This window comes from Sprattus sprattus (genome assembly GCF_963457725.1).
Source record: "Sprattus sprattus genome assembly, chromosome: 15".
In the NCBI taxonomy this organism is placed as follows: Eukaryota; Metazoa; Chordata; class Actinopteri; order Clupeiformes; family Clupeidae; genus Sprattus; species Sprattus sprattus.
The window spans coordinates 14,875,043-14,893,749 of record NC_137913.1 but is presented as its reverse complement, the minus strand read 5'-3'; the positions used below and the strand labels follow the sequence as shown (position 1 = coordinate 14,893,749).

Here is an 18,707-nt window from a genome sequence, read left to right as displayed (position 1 = left end):
ATTCTGTCCCCTTGGTAGGCTAACAGTGGTCTTTAGTAGTTCCTTCCTGTGGCTCCTGATGTTCATGGCTCTGTGTATAGTGGATCATGGAGCTGTGCGGTTTTGATCCACTCTCTACTTGCAGAGAGGTTTGGCGGCAGTGCAGGCCCTCTCTGCCACCTAGTGGTGGTTGTTACCCACTGTCATACACGGCACTAAGCATCTGAAGTCTTACAAGCGTTAATACCTTTCTTCTGTCCAGTGTGCCATCATACACACTGCATACGACACTGCTGTTCTTGGCTCAGATTGTTGCAGACACAAACATAAACACAATAATTTTATTACAATAAAGTATAAATGTTTGTCAACTTTAAAGCCATTGAAGAGAAACACTGTGGTTGAAAAAAACTGGTTATGAAACAGACACACTGCAAGTGATTCAACACTCTGCCGCCATAAAAAACGTATGAAGCAAAGGCACTTAAAGAACCACACCAGTTACATCAACTAGGTAGATTAACCACCACAGACACAATGACATCTCCAAACCATTACTTAACAAATTCCAACATAATATGCATGTCCTTTGAAACTACAGTGCAGTGGTTAAGAAGCAGGTCTGTCACCTCTAATTCTCTTTGCTTACAGGCATACAAGCACACCCTTCTGATACAGCATGAGGCAGATCCTCCATGTTGATTTTGATCAAGCTCGGTTTTCATAGCAAAGAGCTTTGGGTTTTTATCAGTGTGTGACAGCGCAACTGGGGGCACAACCGATGGAAAACCAGTCTAACCTGGCAATGTTAAACGTTCAACTTCCAAACAAAGACGCAACTTTGGTGTCCTGACAACTCACACCCACCTGATGGGTAGTTAAGGTGGGTATGGGCGAGGGTTGGGGGTTGGGGCGAGGGGGGTTGGGGGGGGTTTCAGTGGCTACTCATCCAGTCACCAAATAAACACACCTGCATTGCACACACAGCCAGGTTGCCACGAGAAACAAAAAACAATCTTCCACTGTAAACAAATAGAATCTGTATCTGACAAACGTATAATAAACGTATTATACAAAAACAAAGGGAGTCGGATAGGAACACATTCAGCACACTGAAGGAGAGCCCCGGGACATGGCTATACGGCTCTCTCCCCCGGTGCCGATCAGCAGCACTGAAATTATGGAAACAAAAAACATTCCCCTAGAGCAAACACTGAGCTGAGAGAGGGAGAGAGAGAGAGGGGGTAGGAGGAGGGACAGAGAGATGGAGGGAGAGAGATGGAGGGAGGGAGTTGGAGGGTAGGAGGACAGATGGAGGGAGGGAGGGAGGGAGAGAGATGGAGGGAGGGAGGAAGGGAGATGGGTAGGAGGAGAGAAAGGTGTAATAAATACGCAAACAAACATACAGGGAGCATATGGATCATTCTTCACTCTCTCCTTCTCCCAGTGACATACAAATATATGTTAAGATATAATTAAACATGGATGAGACACAAAGATACCATCACCAGTGATGGCTTTAAAGAGGAGAGAGAGAGAGAGACACTCTTCAGAGGCTTTCCTGTTAGCTTTGGCTGTTGCATACAGATGAAAGAGATTTCAGTCTTTGTGGTTGGCTTTTGTTTTGTGTTTCTTGTTTAACACTTCAATCTGACTGCACTTTTGGCTCTTGGCACTACTGTTTGAAGGTATCGGCTGTTTTTTTTTGTTGTTGTTTTTTTTTAAGAGAAAAAAGTGCATTGCTCTATACCGTGAAGTTCACGGCCACACACACTAACACACACACATACGCAACCCAGTCCCATAATCAAAAACACACAATTAAAAATACCCTTAAAATGTGGTAAACATAGTTCTTTCTGACAAATAAATTAAGCTCAGGAATTCACATTCATCCATTCATTCATTCATCCAGTCTGGGTTATTTTGTTTTGCGCACATGTTCATTCACATTTAGAGATGGTTCACTTTTGGTTCAGAGCTTTCTTCAGGAGGTCCAGGTCTTTGCGTTTGGGTGGACCTTCCTGTTTGCACCCATACTCCTCCAGACCCAGGGGGAGGTAGCGCTCCTGGACCCCCAGGCTCTCCTCACCCTGAGAGGACAGGAGGGTGACCCCGGGAGGGTGGGAGCTGCCTCCCCGGAGCCCAAAGAAAGCCAGGCTGACTGTGGAGAGAGGAGAGTCGACGTTACCATCTCCTGTTTCTGATACAAAGGAAGAGAAGCTGCCTTTGATTACACAGAGGACAAAGACTGACCTTTATTTTGAAGGTCGGCTACCTTGGCCGCTCCAAGTGGAACCAGGTATTGTGCGAGGTCAGCAATTCCGCCAGGTTGGCCTCTTGTTCCAATGAGGACAATTGACCTAACGCAAACCAGTGGAAATCAATTACACAATCACATCAAACCCCAACACAACCTCACACACAGACACACAGACACACACAGACACACAGACACACAGACACACAGACACACAGACACACACACACACACAGGCACAGGCACAGGCACAGGCACAGGCACAGGCACAGGCACAGGCACACACACACACAGATGGACACACACACACGCACACACCAGTAAGAGGTTTCAATAATAATAATAAATCCACCCATCCATGCAACTACAATACAAAAATCAATCAATCTTGGATCAACAAGAAGTTTATGAAAGGAAATGAGTACTGGATTAAATGTTTCCCCGATGAAATTGCATTTGGATAATAAGCTCCAGTGGCTGGTCTAACTGGATGTAGGTATATATAATGCAAAAAAAAGGACATTTAATGTTAAAAATGTTTCAGTTCATAGCTGCTGTTACACCTGCTATTATGATGTTTCTTTGTTGCATGTCCCCCTTTAACAATAACCTTGAGTATATCTTATATACATATTTACTGAAATTGCTTAAATTATGAATGTGTGACTAAGCCTGAGGAGCACTTCGAACACAGGAAGAAGTATGAAAAGGACGGTAAGAACCAGTAGGGTCCTTGGAACAAATTCACAGAGAACTGGTGGGGTGTGTTTTTAGAGCACACACAAAAAAAACATTTCATCAGTCATTATCCCAGTCTAATTCACCTCCGAACCCAAGGACCTCAATAAAGAGTAAATCTAAAATCAGGAGCAGAACATTGTTGTGGAGTTAGGCAGCTGTAGGAGGGGATAGTAAGGGATATACCCATTTGGCAGGGCAGAGATGGCTTAACCCTTGGGTAACCCCAGAAACTCTGCTCTGCCTCTTTCAGTCCTGACTCTTCTTTATTCCACCCCAATGTCAGCATCCCCCTCACCCACCTTGGCCAACTTACACCATCCTGCCCTACCCCACTCTGTTCACCTTCCGAAGCCTTGCGCTCCAAACCCCAAACCTACTCACCTAGCTGGAATTCCAGTTTTCAAATACTGGACCATTTTGGAGTCCAGCTTTGGAAACAATGGACTCTTTGTGACTTGGCCAGAGCAGGCATCCACAGCGACCAGACGGAAGCCTGTCTGAGTGAGAGGAAACTTTTTCCCATTCACCTAGAGGCAGAATCAAGATGTGGAGAAGGCAAACAAACATTTCATTTTTTTTTTTACAGCACATGCAGTGGATCTCAAGTGAGACTCTGTGAATTTCAAACACACATTTTTAAAGACGTATGTAAGACAACCATATAGTAATTGTTTGGTTAAAAAATTAATAAAGCAAAAAGACAACCATATGTAAGGGAAAACATGGGAGTTTGAGCTGATTTCTAAACACTTAAAGATTGTCTGACAAACATGGGTTATCTGCTCAGTGTACTGTGATTAATATACTACCAGCAACTGCATCATAACTGCTCTCCCTCTGCTTTGATAAGGGTGAAGGAAAAGGTCTGACTTTTATCCCAGATCAACCGTTTACAAGGCAGCAACGCTAACCACTCCAACACTCATAAAGGCATGTAAAGGCATCAGCTAAATAATGTCCTGTATAATAACATGATGCTAAACTCACAGTGATGTGGGACTGCAAGTCTCCATTCTGCTCCTCTTTGCTGCTCAAGGACTTGATCTCAGTCTGGAGGTAGGAGTTCCAAGGATCACTGGAGAAGACCCGCTGAGAAGATTTAAACCAAAGTTGATTACTAAATCGTATTAATCTAATTAATATTAAGTAATAGCTTCTAAATACCACATGTCAAACAAAACTGAGCTTTCACAAACATGGAACAGCTTGCAGATGTTTGTCACTTTACATGATGACAAGCAATATGTCTCTCAGAGTGCATCTTGTCAGAGACATAAGCCAAAGGACATGATGCTGTTTGTTTGTTTGTTTATTTGTTTACTTTTGAGGCTCCGCACCGCTCGCAGGGCTTGGCACTTGGCACTGGCATGGGCACCACAGCTGCGGGTGTCTGGCGGTACTTGGGGTAGGCTTTGGCCGTGCAGTCGCCCGTCTGCTTGGAGGAGGTGTTGGCCGTGATCTTCACCCTCTCGCAGCCCCTGGTGGAGCAGTAGCTGTGGCCCTCGCGGCTGTGCCGTGCACGCAGATACAGCCACAACAGCCTGAGGAGGGAGGCAGAGAGCAGAGACATGGTGTCAGTCAAGCTCAATCAGCCAGACGCGTCTGTGCACAGACTGATGTTTACTAACTGCACAGAGTGATGTTTACTTACTACACAGACTGATATACAGTCACTTACTTTTGCACATACATTAATTCCAAATTTCATGTAGTTTTTTGGCTACTCACACAATTCCCTCCAAACAAGTATGCAATTGATAAACAAAAACCTGACATTTCATATATGGAAAACTGGTGATGATAAAATTGGAGAATCATGGTAAAACAACAGAAAATTCTAAACTGCTCACATACTTTCAAGCAGCACTGTATACTAACTGCACAGACTGATGTATATTAACTGCACAGACTAATGTAAACTAACTGCACAGGCAGTAGATAGACAACTGTGTTTTTTTCTATTTCTTACCCGACAGAGCGGTCAAAAAAGTACTTCCTCTCCAGCATCCGTTTCTTCAGCTCAACTAGCGAGCTCACAGGCCCGTAGTCCTCCATTTCAATGAAGGTGTTGCTCTGGCGGTCATTGATGTCGGACATGACCTGGAAGGTGGAGTCAGTCGGGAAGCAAAGGCCCAGTAGTGCCCAGTCGTCCCTGACAAAACGAAGAGAAGGGTGTCGGTTTGTATTTGTTGCTTCTTATTTGTAAATCTAGAGCTGAGCCCAAAGCTTGACCTACCTCTGTACTCATTCATTTGTCTCACAAGACACCCCAGCTTCTCTCAGTGGGTTGGGTGCTATAACACTCACAAGTGCTCAAAGGCGCCCTGTGCTGCTAAATAATTGTTTGTGCAAGGGCTATCTGATTCTGTCTAAATTTGGTGGTGGTTACTTTTGGATCCAGCATCTTAAAGTTTAAAAAAAAAAAAATCTTGTAGGAGGGCAGATTATCTCTACCATTACCTTTGATAATTTCAACATACACACTGATACTGCTATTGCTTCACTTATCATAGCAGTACCAAAAGCAATGTTCCCTTAAACCTCTTAATAATTAATGATTCACTTTATTCCTGGTGTGGTGTCGGTGTGGTCATCGCTTTGTGAGCGGTTGACCCGGGTTTGTCTCCTGGTTGTCGAAGTCGCTTTAGATAAAAGTCTAAGGCTAAATACCTGATCCTTTAACCATCTTCTCCTATTAGTTTCTCCTCCTACCAAAATAACAACTATCAAATACAATTATGGCTACTACAACCACTAGTATAAATATAATTTAATGAATTAATGAATTAGTAATAATACATTAAAAATATATATATTTCTATATTACTACGGTTGAGTTAACCCCTACCAGCCATGGGCCTGACTTACTTATCAAAGTTAATGAGTGACAGGACAATCTCTCTTGGCGCAGCACTGTTCCAGTGCAGTGTGTAGCTCTTGGACATCATGAGGATGGGCTGGTACTGCTGAGACGACGCCCCCTGGCTGTTGATGCCACGCAGCACCATGGGTCGGTCTGGGTACTCATCACGGCTGATGGAAAGCATGAGGTTGGATGCCCCCTGAGTCTTCACATACACCTGTGTGATGGGTTTATATTTACAGTAACTGTTACTCATTTATCTCCTCCTCTTCCTCAAAAGCAGCACATAAAGACATTTTGTTAGTGCAAGCATCCTAGCTCTTGATATGATAACCTAGTGTTACAAGAACACAAACAGTCTGGCAGACCCCAACAGGTGCAGTCCGCGATAATGGCCAGAGGTTGTTGATAGTTGAGCTCAACAGCCAATCAAATTACACCCCTCCCTTTTGTGCTATTGAAGCAACATGTTGATTGGCTGGAATAGTGTATGGCTCAGTCCAAGTCACTTGCTTCCCATTTACAGACCCAGGACTGTGTATGAACACCAGAGGTTTTTGGGAGCACGTACAGAATAGACTGTACCTTTAATTGGCTGTTTTTCTTTTAGTTTAGTGATACAGAGACCTCTGTAACATGTTCAAACAAAGTGCTAAAAATCCAAAAACCGTGGATGAGGATGAACATAGATAGTCTACCTGGGAATAGCGGCCACTGCACACCACCCCATTCCACTGGCTGACGTTCACACAGTCGGGGTGCTGGATGAGGAAGTTGTCCACCCTCCCTACGTACGTGTCCGGGTAGCCGCTCACAGTGCCGTCTAGGTCATGGAAGATGGAGTTCTTGTCCCCGTCCAGGTCGTTCTCCTCAAACCACTGGCCTGGCTTTCCAAAGAACACCGGCAGCTTCACCTGTGGAGACAGGCCCCTGTTCTGTCAAAATTATGCTGCTAAACCCAGTTTTACGAGTCACAGAGGTCATTTCACCAGGTGCCCTGTCATTATTGTGTAAATCACCCCACTGACTCTTCTCCAGGCAGCACAAGGCCCATTCTCTTTTGCAACAGCTAGTGGCTGATCTCACCGTCCTTATATATTCAAATAAGCCCCAAACGGCCAATGTTAAAAAGTAGAGGAAATATCTGCAAGGGGGGAAAAAAAACTAAAGCTGCAGCTTCCTGCTACCATTGTAAACAAAGTCTTGCGTCAACAAGCCCACATGGTGGAGCTGTCAAGATGCCACAAGAAGCCAAGGGAGTGTGCCAGTGCCAAGAATGTGTGAGACAGAAAATCACGACTGGAGTTAAATGAGGAGAAAAGTGTTCTTTTACAGTGAGGAGAGCTGATTCAGGCCCGTCTCTCGTGAGCTCCCCGTGATTCATGACTACAGTATCTCCCTGGCTCACAAAGGCTCCTTTATGTGGCAGAATGGTTAATGAAACCCAGAGTGACTCAGCAGACAAAGACTCTCCTTCTCAGAGGAATAGGTCAAAGAGCCATCCTGTGTTGAGGTCCCGTAAGGCAAGAGAACCGGACCCAACTTGGACTAGTGCATCTCGGACGTCTAGGACGTTTTTTGGGGGCATCCGTTGGCAGACTGCCACATTAAGCACAAAACAATCCCAGACCATTTCATTTTCAGCTCCTTTCTTTTTGTTTGTTCAATTCCTACACAGTTCTTTCCCTTGTTAGACCTCCACTACAGTGTAAAAAAAAAACACCCTAGATTCAGTGAAGTCATGTTACAGTGCAAAGGAAATGCAGGAGATAAACAACTATTCGTCCAAATGTTTTCCTTGGGGATTAAACCACTGAGAGCTACTCTGCTAATGACATGGTTCAGTAAATCAGCTCCAGAGAAATGGAAACCACTTGGCACTAGGGGTGGAGGTAAAATCACACACTGATTTACCATTAAATCATTAAGCCGGTCTTCACCTGCCTAGTACTGGTGAGTTCATTTGCATGGTACTGGCATGTTTTTTTTTTTTACCATATTCACAATTTAATGTCAATTTTAGTTCTACTGTTGTATTTAATAGTGTAGTTATGTTCAATCTCCATATATACCCATTGTGTTCAGTACTTTTCCTCTGTCTTAATAATCGGATATGCCTATTGTTAATTTGGCTCTGTCATCATTCCTGAGACCATTGGGCAGAAGAGCTAACCCCTGGCCAGCATGCCTATCGAGCTAACAACCTGTCAACAACGAAACATAAATTACCTGGATTGCTGCTGTTCTACTGTGCTGTCTGACTATACTGGAGTCCCTCATCCTAGCCATGGATTTCTGAGGCTGGGACGTTGACTGCCAGGCTGAGGCTGTGCTTGTGCATCTCCCTGCACTGACTCATCGGACTGACTGTGACTAGTGCTGTTTCTGTCAGGATCAGTTTCTGTCGACCTCAGTTTGTCACAGGGTTTGTTGTGTGTGGCTCATCATGAAGGCCCTTCAGTACTCAGCCTGTGAACCTCTGCAATTCAATTCAATTGTCTATATATATATAGTGCCAAAATTGTCTCAAGGCACTTTACAGAGCCCGGGGCCTAAACCCCCTTAGAGCAAGCACAAAAGCAACAGGGGCAAGGAAACACTCCCTGTTAATCAGGAGGAAACATTAAGCAGCAGCACCGCATAAAATAGGGCGGGGGATGTTGGTTCTACTCTATGTCCACCTTGGCTGAGCTGTGCCAGAGGCGTTAACACTATATCCAATGTGTATCCTCGAAATTCACGCTTGCGAAAACCTGAAAGTTGCTCAAATAGACGTTTATCGCGCGTGTGAGTTTTGGCATTAATCTGAAAGATTATCTGGAAGAGAAGCTGAGGGAAGAGAGGAGGAGGAGAAGCTGAGGGAAGAGAGCTTACAGAGGAGGAGAAGCTGAGGGAAGAGAGGAGGAGAAGCTGAGGGAAGAGAGGAGGAGAAGCTGAGGGAAGAGAGGAGGAGAAGCTGAGGGAAGAGAGCTTACAGAGGAGGAGAAGCTGAGGGAAGAGAGGAGGAGGAGAAGCTGAGGGAAGAGAGGAGGAGGAGAAGCCGAGGGAAGAGAGGAAGAGAAGCTGAGGGAAGAGAGGAGGAGAAGCGGAGGGAAGAGAGGAGGAGAAGCTGAGGGAAGAGAGGAGGAGAAGCTGAGGGAAGAGAGCTTACAGAGGAGGAGAAGCTGAGGGAAGAGAGGAAGAGAAGCTGAGGGAAGAGAGGAGGAGAAGCTGAGGGAAGAGATGAGGAGAAGCTGAGGGAAGAGAGGAGGAGAAGCTGAGGGAAGAGAGGAGGAGAAGCGGAGGGAAGAGAGGAGGAGAAGCTGAGGGAAGAGAGGAGGAGAAGCTGAGGGAAGAGAGGAGGAGAAGCTGAGGAAAGAGAGCTTACAGAGGAGGAGAAGCTGAGGGAAGAGAGGAGGAGAAGCTGAGGGAAGAGAGGAGGAGAAGCTGAGGGAAGAGAGCTTACAGAGGAGGAGAAGCTGAGGGAAGAGAGGAGGATAAGCTGAGGGAAGAGAGGAGGAGAAGCTGAGGTAAGAGAGGAGGAGAAGCTGAGGGAAGAGAGCTTACAGAGGAGGAGAAGCTGAGGGAAGAGAGGAGGATAAGCTGAGGGAAGAGAGGAGGAGAAGCTGAGGTAAGAGAGGAGGAGAAGCTGAGGGAAGAGAGGAGGAGAAGCTGAGGGAAGAGAGCTTACAGAGGAGGAGACGCTGAGGGAAGAGAGGAGGAGAAGCTGAGGGAAGAGAGGAGGAGGAGAAGCTGAGAGAAGAGAGGAGGAGGAGAAGCTGAGGGAAGAGAGGAGGAGAAGCTGAGAGAAGAGAGGAGGAGAAGCTGAGGGAAGAGAGGAGGAGGAGAAGCTGAGGGAAGAGAGCTTACAGAGGAGGAGAAGCTGAGGGAAGAGAGCTTACAGAGGAGGAGAAGCTGAGGGAAGAGAGGAGGAGGAGAAGCTGAGGGAAGAGAGCTTACAGAGGAGGAGAAGCTGAGGGAAGAGAGGAGGAGAAGCTGAGGGAAGAGAGCTTACAGAGGGGGAGAAGCTGAGGGAAGAGAGCTTACAGAGGAGAAGCTGAGGGAAGAGAGGAGGAGAAGCTGAGGGAAGAGAGGAGGAGGAGAAGCTGAGAGAAGAGAGGAGGAGGAGAAGCTGAGGGAAGAGAGGAGGAGAAGCTGAGAGAAGAGAGGAGGAGAAGCTGAGGGAAGAGAGGAGGAGAAGCTGAGGGAAGAGAGCTTACTGAAGAGGAGAAGCTGAGGGAAGAGAGGAGGAGAAGCTGAGGGAAGAGAGGAGGAGAAGCTGAGAGGAGAGAGGAGTAGAAGCTGAGGGAAGAGAGGAGGAGAAGCTGAGGGAAGAGAGGAGGAGAAGCTGAGGGAAGAGAGGAGGAGAAGCTGAGGGAAGAGAGGAGGAGAAGCTCAGGGAAGAGAGCTTACAGAGGAGGAGAAGCTGAGGGAAGAGAGGAGGAGAAGCTGAGGGAAGAGAGCTTACAGACGAGGAGAAGCTGAGGGAAGAGAGGAGGAGGAGAAGCTGAGGGAAGAGAGGAGGAGGAGAAGCTGAGAGAAGAGAGGAGGAGGAGAAGCTGAGGGAAGAGAGGAGGAGAAGCTGAGAGAAGAGAGGAGGAGAAGCTGAGGGAAGAGAGGAGGAGAAGCTGAGGGAAGAGAGCTTACTGAAGAGGAGAAGCTGAGGGAAGAGAGGAGGAGAAGCTGAGGGAAGAGAGGAGGAGAAGCTGAGGGAAGAGAGGAGGAGAAGCTGAGGGAAGAGAGCTTACGGAGGAGGAGAAGCTGAGGGAAGAGAGGAAGAGAAGCTGAGGGAAGAGAGCTTACAGAGGAGGAGAAGCTGAGGGAAGAGAGGAGGAGAAGCTGAGGGAAGAGAGCTTACAGAGGAGGAGAAGCTGAGGGAAGAGAGGAGGAGAAGCTGAGGGAAGAGAGGAGGAGAAGCTGAGGGAAGAGAGGAGGAGAAGCTGAGGGAAGAGAGCTTACAGAGGAGGAGAAGCTGAGGGAAGAGAGGAGGAGGAGAAGCTGAGGGAAGAGAGGAGGAGGAGAAGCCGAGGGAAGAGAGGAAGAGAAGCTGAGGGAAGAGAGGAGGAGAAGCGGAGGGAAGAGAGGAGGAGAAGCTGAGGGAAGAGAGGAGGAGAAGCTGAGGGAAGAGAGCTTACAGAGGAGGAGAAGCTGAGGGAAGAGAGGAGGAGGAGAAGCTGAGGGAAGAGAGCTTACAGAGGAGGAGAAGCTGAGGGAAGAGAGGAGGAGGAGAAGCTGAGGGAAGAGAGCTTACAGAGGAGGAGAAGCTGAGGGAAGAGAGGAGGAGGAGAAGCTGAGAGAAGAGAGGAGGAGGAGAAGCTGAGGGAAGAGAGGAGGAGAAGCTGAGGGAAGAGAGGAGGAGAAGCTGAGAGAAGAGAGGAGGAGAAGCTGAGGGAAGAGAGGAGGAGAAGCTGAGGGAAGAGAGCTTACTGAAGAGGAGAAGCTGAGGGAAGAGAGGAGGAGAAGCTGAGGGAAGAGAGGAGGAGAAGCGGAGGGAAGAGAGGAGGAGAAGCTGAGAGGAGAGAGGAGGAGAAGCTGAGGGAAGAGAGGAGGAGAAGCTGAGGGAAGAGAGGAGGAGAAGCTGAGGGAAGAGAGCTTACAGAGGAGGAGAAGCTGAGGGAAGAGAGGAGGAGAAGCAGAGGGAAGAGAGGAGGAGAAGCTGAGAGAAGAGAGGAGGAGAAGCTGAGGGAAGAGAGGAGGAGAAGCTGAGGGAAGAGAGGAGGAGAAGCTGAGAGAAGAGAGCTTACAGAGGAGGAGAAGCTGAGGGAAGAGAGGTTGTTGCGAGGTGTGAGCTGCCAGGTGTTCTTTAGGTTGAAGCCCACGGCGCTGGTAAAGCGCTCCGCCGTCGGGGTGTAGCTCCGAAACGTGCTCTCCGTCAGCCGCATCGGCCCGTCGTAGATCTGAAAGCCTCGGATGGGGAATGTCCTGGGAGAAGACAGAGCACACGTTAGCTACTATAATCACAGTGAGAGCAAGCTGCTGCTCATCTGTATAGCATTGAGAAAAGGGTTAGATAGAATACACAGTATATTATAGTCTCGCTCTGCATTTTACTCTCCCGTGGGGAATTAACTGAGACGCCTCTACATTTATCTGTCTCTACACCCAGAATGTCATTGGTCACTGACTGTCAGAAATGATACAGTCTAATGTCTCAGTGTTGTGCATCACATCATCACAAGTCAGAGTGAAATGTGTCGACTAGCCACGCCAAACATCCCAGTGGAGTTGTGGTAAGACATGTCGAGACAAAGAGCGAGTCTGGCGATACTCGTGGTGGAGTGATTAATGGGGAAACCCACCCAATACAAAATGAGCATGGGGAGTGAGTTGTATGTTACAAGCAAGATCCCAAGATTTACTGTCCCTGCCGAGGAGGTCTTTTGGACTAGAAAAGGACTGAACTGCTTTCAGGACGCATGATCTGGTCTAAGGGGACGTAAATATATAAACAGGACAAGAGGGTGGGTCTGACTGTGGCGTTCCAGAGGATCGCGGTGATTGCTTCTCATCTACAGAACCTCTAGAGGCACTGAGACATTAGTCTGTTTCCTGCCTATTTGCTAACTCTTCCAGGAAAGAAATTTCCAAGTCTGGCAAGCTTTGCTGAAGCTTCCTGTCAATCAAGTTTCCCTGTCTTTGTTTATTCATGGTTTAGTGTTCTTTTAATTTTGCCTTTCTTTACTTGGATTCTTACTTGTTTCTGGGTAGCGTCCTATTCTTTTCTTATTTATTTCTTGGTAGCATCCTATTCTTTTCTTACTTGTTTCTGGGTAGCGTCCTATTCCTGCCGTCCACCCCACTGACTCCCCAGTATTTGTTCTGGCCGCCGTTGGAACCGTGGTTCCTGCTCTCACCCACGAACAGCGACTGGGACACCTCCTGACTGGAGCCCTCGTCCTTGGGGTAGCTGCCATCACTGTAAAACAGATGGGAACCAAGTTAGCGAGTACTTAAAAACATTAATACATCAATACATCCAGGTAAACTTATGTACGTCAGTGTAAAAATCATTACATTTCAAGTGAACAAAACGAAATAATGCCCCATTTCTTTTCCTTTCCTGCTTTCCAACATTCCTGTAGTGCGAGTGTGAGAGAGAGCATGCAGACAGCAGGTCAGATCTGAGTCACCTCTCTGCCAAACACACTCACATTCCCGCTCTAAATGGCTCACACTATTTCTGTTGGTAAGTCCTAGTCACAATGTGATTGGATGATAGCGGCTGCACATGTGGACCAGAGGAGCACAGCTATTAGAGAGAAGCAGAAACTATTGTTGCGTAACACAGACCAACTCATACCTGGCAAACGACAACCCAACTCCATTGTCAGCGAAACTGAAAAAAAGAAAGAACAAATCAATCTACCAGTTTCATGCCAACAATGACAACAGTTTCTTATTTACTGGTGTTTCAGAGCTTTAATATCTGAATGTAAATGTAAAAGTTAAATGAAACCCTGCAGCACTTGGTTCTGTAACGTGGCATCCCACAGGACTGGGCAGTACAGTAAAGTGCATACGGCAGTCATGACCCAAGTCAGGCTGATCATTATTTGGAGAAGCTGATTCATCAGTGACTTACCAGGAGTTCTGTATGATGATGTCACCGCCCCGGATCCATGCCCCGAGGTCGTTGTTCTTGTAGGATATGAGGGTGTCGATCAGGGCTGCCACACGAGGCCGAGTCGGGTCTGCGTCCTCGTGAGGGCGGAACCTGGGATGGGACATTAAAGATGGAAATAATGATGGGTGTGAAATATACAGACTTCCTGATGGGACTTGGGATGAGGGAGGGAACTCTGGCACAGACTCTGACACATACAGTGTGTATGTGTGTGTGTAGGCATGTGTGTGTGTGTGTGTGTGTGTGTGTGTGTGTGTGTGTGTGTGTGTGTGTGTGTGTAGGGGGGGGGGGGGGGGGGCATATATTATGCCTACACATGCATGTACTCTCATTCTTGGGAACAGATCTTTAACACTGGAAATTGTGGGTCTCACATTCACACACATAGAAACAACACTGATTTACTATAAGTCAGTATTCATGGCATCCCAACTCCAAATCTCTCCCCGTCTCCTTTGTTCTCTGTCAGTCTATTTCTCTCCTTTCTTTCTATTGCTCTTTCTGTCAATGACACACACACACACACACACACACACACACACACACACACATACACACACACACACACACACACACACACACACACACTCTCACACACACAAACAGACACACACAGACACACAGACACACACACACACACAGACACACAGACACACACACACACATACACACACACACACAGCGGGAGGCCTGAACTCCTTTCCAGCTGTGGCGATGTTTCATATCCCTCCACTGAGAAGCCCTTGAAACTCAATCTGCCCTTGGCCCGCTTTCACAGCAGACATGCGGCATGCAGAGACCCTCCAGTGTCTGTGCGTGTGTGTGTGTGTGTGTGTGTGTGTGTGTGTGTGTATGCGGCCCACTGAGCAGTTCCCCCTCTGGAAACAGGGGCTAGATAGGGTTACACACAGGGAGCTAATAGTCCAACAACACACACAGTGTGTTTGTGAGCGTGTGTGCCTGTGGGGCTGGGGGGGGGAGGGGGTCGAGGGGTGGCTTGCCACCACTACCACCGCCACCACCGCCAGTCCCAGCTCCATTTGGCAGGTGACGAGACGGTAATAAAAGCCAGTTGTGGACACGAGCCCTCTTGCTGTCTGCTGTAGCTGCCACGTGTGAGGGAGATCCGTTTTCAAAAATACACAGTCCCTACATGATCTGGTTCTGAAATCCGTGTCAGTCATTCCCAGAGGGCCTTGTTTTTGCTGTAGAGCGCCACATTCCAGGTAATGTCAAATATTCACTAGTGCCTAAACACCCCAGCAGATATTCATCCTGGTATTCCATTAAAAAGAAAATTCCCTATAAGAAATTGCATTATAAAGGACATCTGTCACGGACAGCCATGTTTATCTAGGTGAGCTAAGGGAGTGTTCCAAAGCCATCTGAAATAACATGGGCCAATCCGGCAAGAGCGCTGGACATGAGGATCCTCCACCTCACCTGGCGTTATTGTCCAGGCACAGGTATTCCCGGGGGTCAGCTTTACTCGCATTGGTGGTCTTCACCCCCTTATCAATGAAGAGTCCAGCCTGAAGCAGAGGAGACAGAGAAAGAGAGAGAGACAATAACAGAGTGAAAAAGAGAAAGTGAGGGAGCAAGAGCAAGGAGAGGGAGACAACACTGATACATTGTGTACTCTCTCTAACCCTCTTCTCACTGCTATTCAGATAAGACAATGGTCCTAGAGGCGTCTCTTCATAAATCTGCTCCTGCTATTTAGTCTGAGTGACAAACAAAAGCTATTGTCAAAGATACTTACTATTGTGAAAGTAAGTGAGTGTGTATGTGCGTATTTGTGAGATAGAGAGAGAGATACAACCATATGCACCCCTAAACAAAAGCACAAGCCATTCTGAGAAACAATGGACATGAGAAGTAATATATTAGGAGCTCCCAGCTAAACTAACCATCATGAGACCATTTTAGGATATAAGCAACACCCTATAGCCTTTAGCCATATTCCCAATAGGACACGACATAGCATAGCATAGTAGAGTAGACTATGTATCTATAAAATAATAAAAACTACTGTTTATTACAGTGTGAATGAATGTGGAAACACACTGGCAGACCTTAAAGTTGGAGTGAACGCGGTTGTTGTAGAAGATTCCGAGGGGAGTGAGCTCAGCCTTTGTCTCTGGTACCAGTCCGTGAGAGTCGCCCGTGGACATGCTGTGAAATATGTACCAGATCCCTGCATCCTGATACACACACACACACACACACACACACACACACACACACACACACACACACACACACACACACACACACACACACACACACACACACACACACACACAGAGGGTGAGGAAGAGGGTTTTACGCAGAAACACAGAAACTTTATGTAAGCATGCTCATACCACTCCTTGTCTTACTCAGGAACTAAACCTGTGACCTTTGGGAAGCTGATACCATCTGAGCTACAAGCATACATAAAAACGCACAACCTCATGCCAGGTGAGTTATGGGTAAGCTGAGCAAGACAGGGTTCAAGCTTCTGCCACTGCAGTGGGGTCCTTTCGTCAGAATTTAATAAAGTATGGATGAGATACTGGCAACCGCTTCTGTTTAATAAAGTATGGATGAGATACTGGCAACCTCTTCTGTTTACAAAACACATGGGATCAGCCACCAGACAGACTCAGCTCATTTAATAAAGAAACCTCTTTATAAACTATGCAATACCAAGAATATTTGTATAAATTACAATGCCAGATGAAAAAAAAAAAAAATTGGAAGGAAGAGGCAATAATCTCCCTTGTTATCCAGAGATTATTAAATCATATCAAACTCATGTGAACAATTCCCCTTCTTAGGGCACATTACACAGTCATATACATAAACATTGTATGTGTGTATATATATACAGTATATAAACTGTATATACACACACACACATATATAAACATTGTATATACTGTATACTGTGTATACATATATATATATATATACATACATATATATATATATATATATATATTATGGCATGCCGTTCAGGAAATGAACATTTGAATATATATGTACAAAAGTCTGAATATATATACAAAAGTCTGAATATATATACAAAACTCTGAATATATATACAAAAGTCTGAATATATATACAAAACTCTGAATATATATACAGAAGTCTGAATATATATACAAAAGTCTGAATATATATACAAAACTCTGAATATATATATACAAAAGTCTGAATATATATACAAAAGTCTGAATATATATACAAAAGTCTGAATATATATACAAAACGAAGTCTGAATATATATATACAAAACAAAGTCTGAATATATATACAAAACGAAGTCTGAATATATATACAAAACTCTGAACTCTGAAGCGCTCAATCCGTCTTTGTCCGCCATATTGGATTGAGCGTTTCCTATTAAATCAATGGTACCAAAATGTTTGTGATTACGTATTTTCTGCTTCATGAAACTCTGTTTTTCTGTTATATTGTTCAATTTTGACATTGATTTCTCACTAGAAATGCAATAATAACACGTTTATTTTACACCGTTTGACTTCACGAAGGATATTTTTAGAGGCAGGTTCCCCATTGATTTGACTGGGGTCTTGTCAAAACCTTCGTAATTCCTTGTTTTCTGCTTCATGAAATACTGTTTTTCTGTTCATATGGTAGGGTGACCAGACGTGCTCTTTTTCGGACATGTCCTCTTTTTGAGACCTAAAAAATGCGTCCGGCTGGGATTCCCAAATCGTCCGGGATTTTGCCTCGTCGGGTGCTTCACAAAATGTCATGTCTGCGAGTACGTAAGGGTAGACTATTTACTGGAAACACACCCAGCGACCGATGGCTGATTGTATTATATTGTAGTACCTTATGGTATTTATACCCTTGGAATGGCCAACCTATCTAGGTCATGGTGAGTATTATTTTGTAGAAGGGAAATGGTCAGTAGCAATCTATAAACACAATTATATGCTTATCCTACATAAACTATGGAAACTATAAAAAAAAAACCTATTCAATTCAATGAATAATGTCTTATTTTCATTGGTATATGCAATGAGGATTTCTGGGTAATCATTTTTGTCCAATGTCAAGTCCCTATTTGATCATGTGACGAGAGGATGCGATGTAGGCTATCCCATTTAAACGTAAAAATGTCCTTCGTTAAGTCAAACGATGCAAAATGAACGTGTTATTATTATTGCATTTTTAGCGAGAAATCAATGTTTAATCAATTTTTAGCCATATAACAGAAAAAAAAAGTATTTCATGAAGCAGAAAACAAGGAAGTACGAAGGTTTTGACAAGACCCACAGTCAAGTGAATGGAGAAATTGCCTCTAAAAATATCCTTGGTGAAGTCAAACGGTGTAAAATAAACGTGTTATTATTGCATTTCTAGTGAGAACTCAATGTCAAAATTGAACAATACAACAGAAATACAGTATTTCATAAAGCAGAAAATACGTAATTATAAACATTTGGTAGCATTGATTTAATAGGAAACGCTCAATCCAATATGGCGGACAAAGACGGATTGAGCGCTTCAGAGTTCAGAGTTTTGTAAATATATTTCAGACTTCGTTTTGTATATATATTCAGACTTTTGTATATATATTCAGAGTTTTGTATATATATTCAGACTTTTGTATTATATATTCAGACTTTTGTATATATATATTCAGAGTTTTGTATATTAGTCAGACTTTTGTATATATATTCAGACTTTTGTATATATATTCAGAGTTTTGTATATATATTCAGACTTTTGTATATATATATCCAGTCTTTTGTATATATATTCAGAGTTTTGTATATATATTCAGACTTTTGTATATATATTCAGAGTTTTGTATATATATTCAGACTTTTGTATATATATTCAGACTTTTGTATATATATTCAGACTTTTGTATATATATATTCAAATGTTAATTTCCTGAACGGCATGCCATAATATATATATATATATAAATATATATATATATATATATATATATACATATATATATTATATATATATACATACATATATACATATATATATATATATATATATATATATATATATACATATCTATATATATATATAATACATACATATATACATATATATATATATATATATATATATATATTATATATATATATATATATACAGTATGTACACTATAGCCCTTCAAACAAAAGTACTGTTCATCTCATTTACAAGGTATATCTCAATATTCACAAAGCAGACAAATAGTATCAAATCAGTATACCACAGTATAACTTATTATATCA

The 18,707-nt window shown here is 44.4% G+C and overlaps 1 protein-coding gene across 1 annotated transcript in view; it reads right to left on the bottom strand.

Annotated features, from left to right (window-relative positions):
* Nucleotides 1-468: 468 nt before the first annotated feature.
* Nucleotides 469-18,707, bottom strand: part of cemip2 (cell migration inducing hyaluronidase 2) — a 33,232-nt gene continuing 14,993 nt past the window's right edge. Inside the window, exons 10-24 of the mRNA XM_080852592.1 lie at nucleotides 15,848-15,872; nucleotides 15,522-15,650; nucleotides 14,890-14,978; nucleotides 13,405-13,536; nucleotides 13,123-13,158; nucleotides 12,583-12,738; nucleotides 11,567-11,744; nucleotides 6,542-6,757; nucleotides 5,849-6,060; nucleotides 4,950-5,132; nucleotides 4,302-4,521; nucleotides 3,968-4,069; nucleotides 3,362-3,507; nucleotides 2,236-2,342; nucleotides 469-2,143 (exon numbers count right to left, since the gene is read on the bottom strand). Coding sequence (XP_080708718.1) covers nucleotides 1,944-2,143; nucleotides 2,236-2,342; nucleotides 3,362-3,507; nucleotides 3,968-4,069; nucleotides 4,302-4,521; nucleotides 4,950-5,132; nucleotides 5,849-6,060; nucleotides 6,542-6,757; nucleotides 11,567-11,744; nucleotides 12,583-12,738; nucleotides 13,123-13,158; nucleotides 13,405-13,536; nucleotides 14,890-14,978; nucleotides 15,522-15,650; nucleotides 15,848-15,872 — 2,131 coding nt within the window. The 3' untranslated portion in view covers nucleotides 469-1,943. The remainder of the gene's footprint in view (nucleotides 2,144-2,235; nucleotides 2,343-3,361; nucleotides 3,508-3,967; nucleotides 4,070-4,301; nucleotides 4,522-4,949; nucleotides 5,133-5,848; nucleotides 6,061-6,541; nucleotides 6,758-11,566; nucleotides 11,745-12,582; nucleotides 12,739-13,122; nucleotides 13,159-13,404; nucleotides 13,537-14,889; nucleotides 14,979-15,521; nucleotides 15,651-15,847; nucleotides 15,873-18,707) is intronic.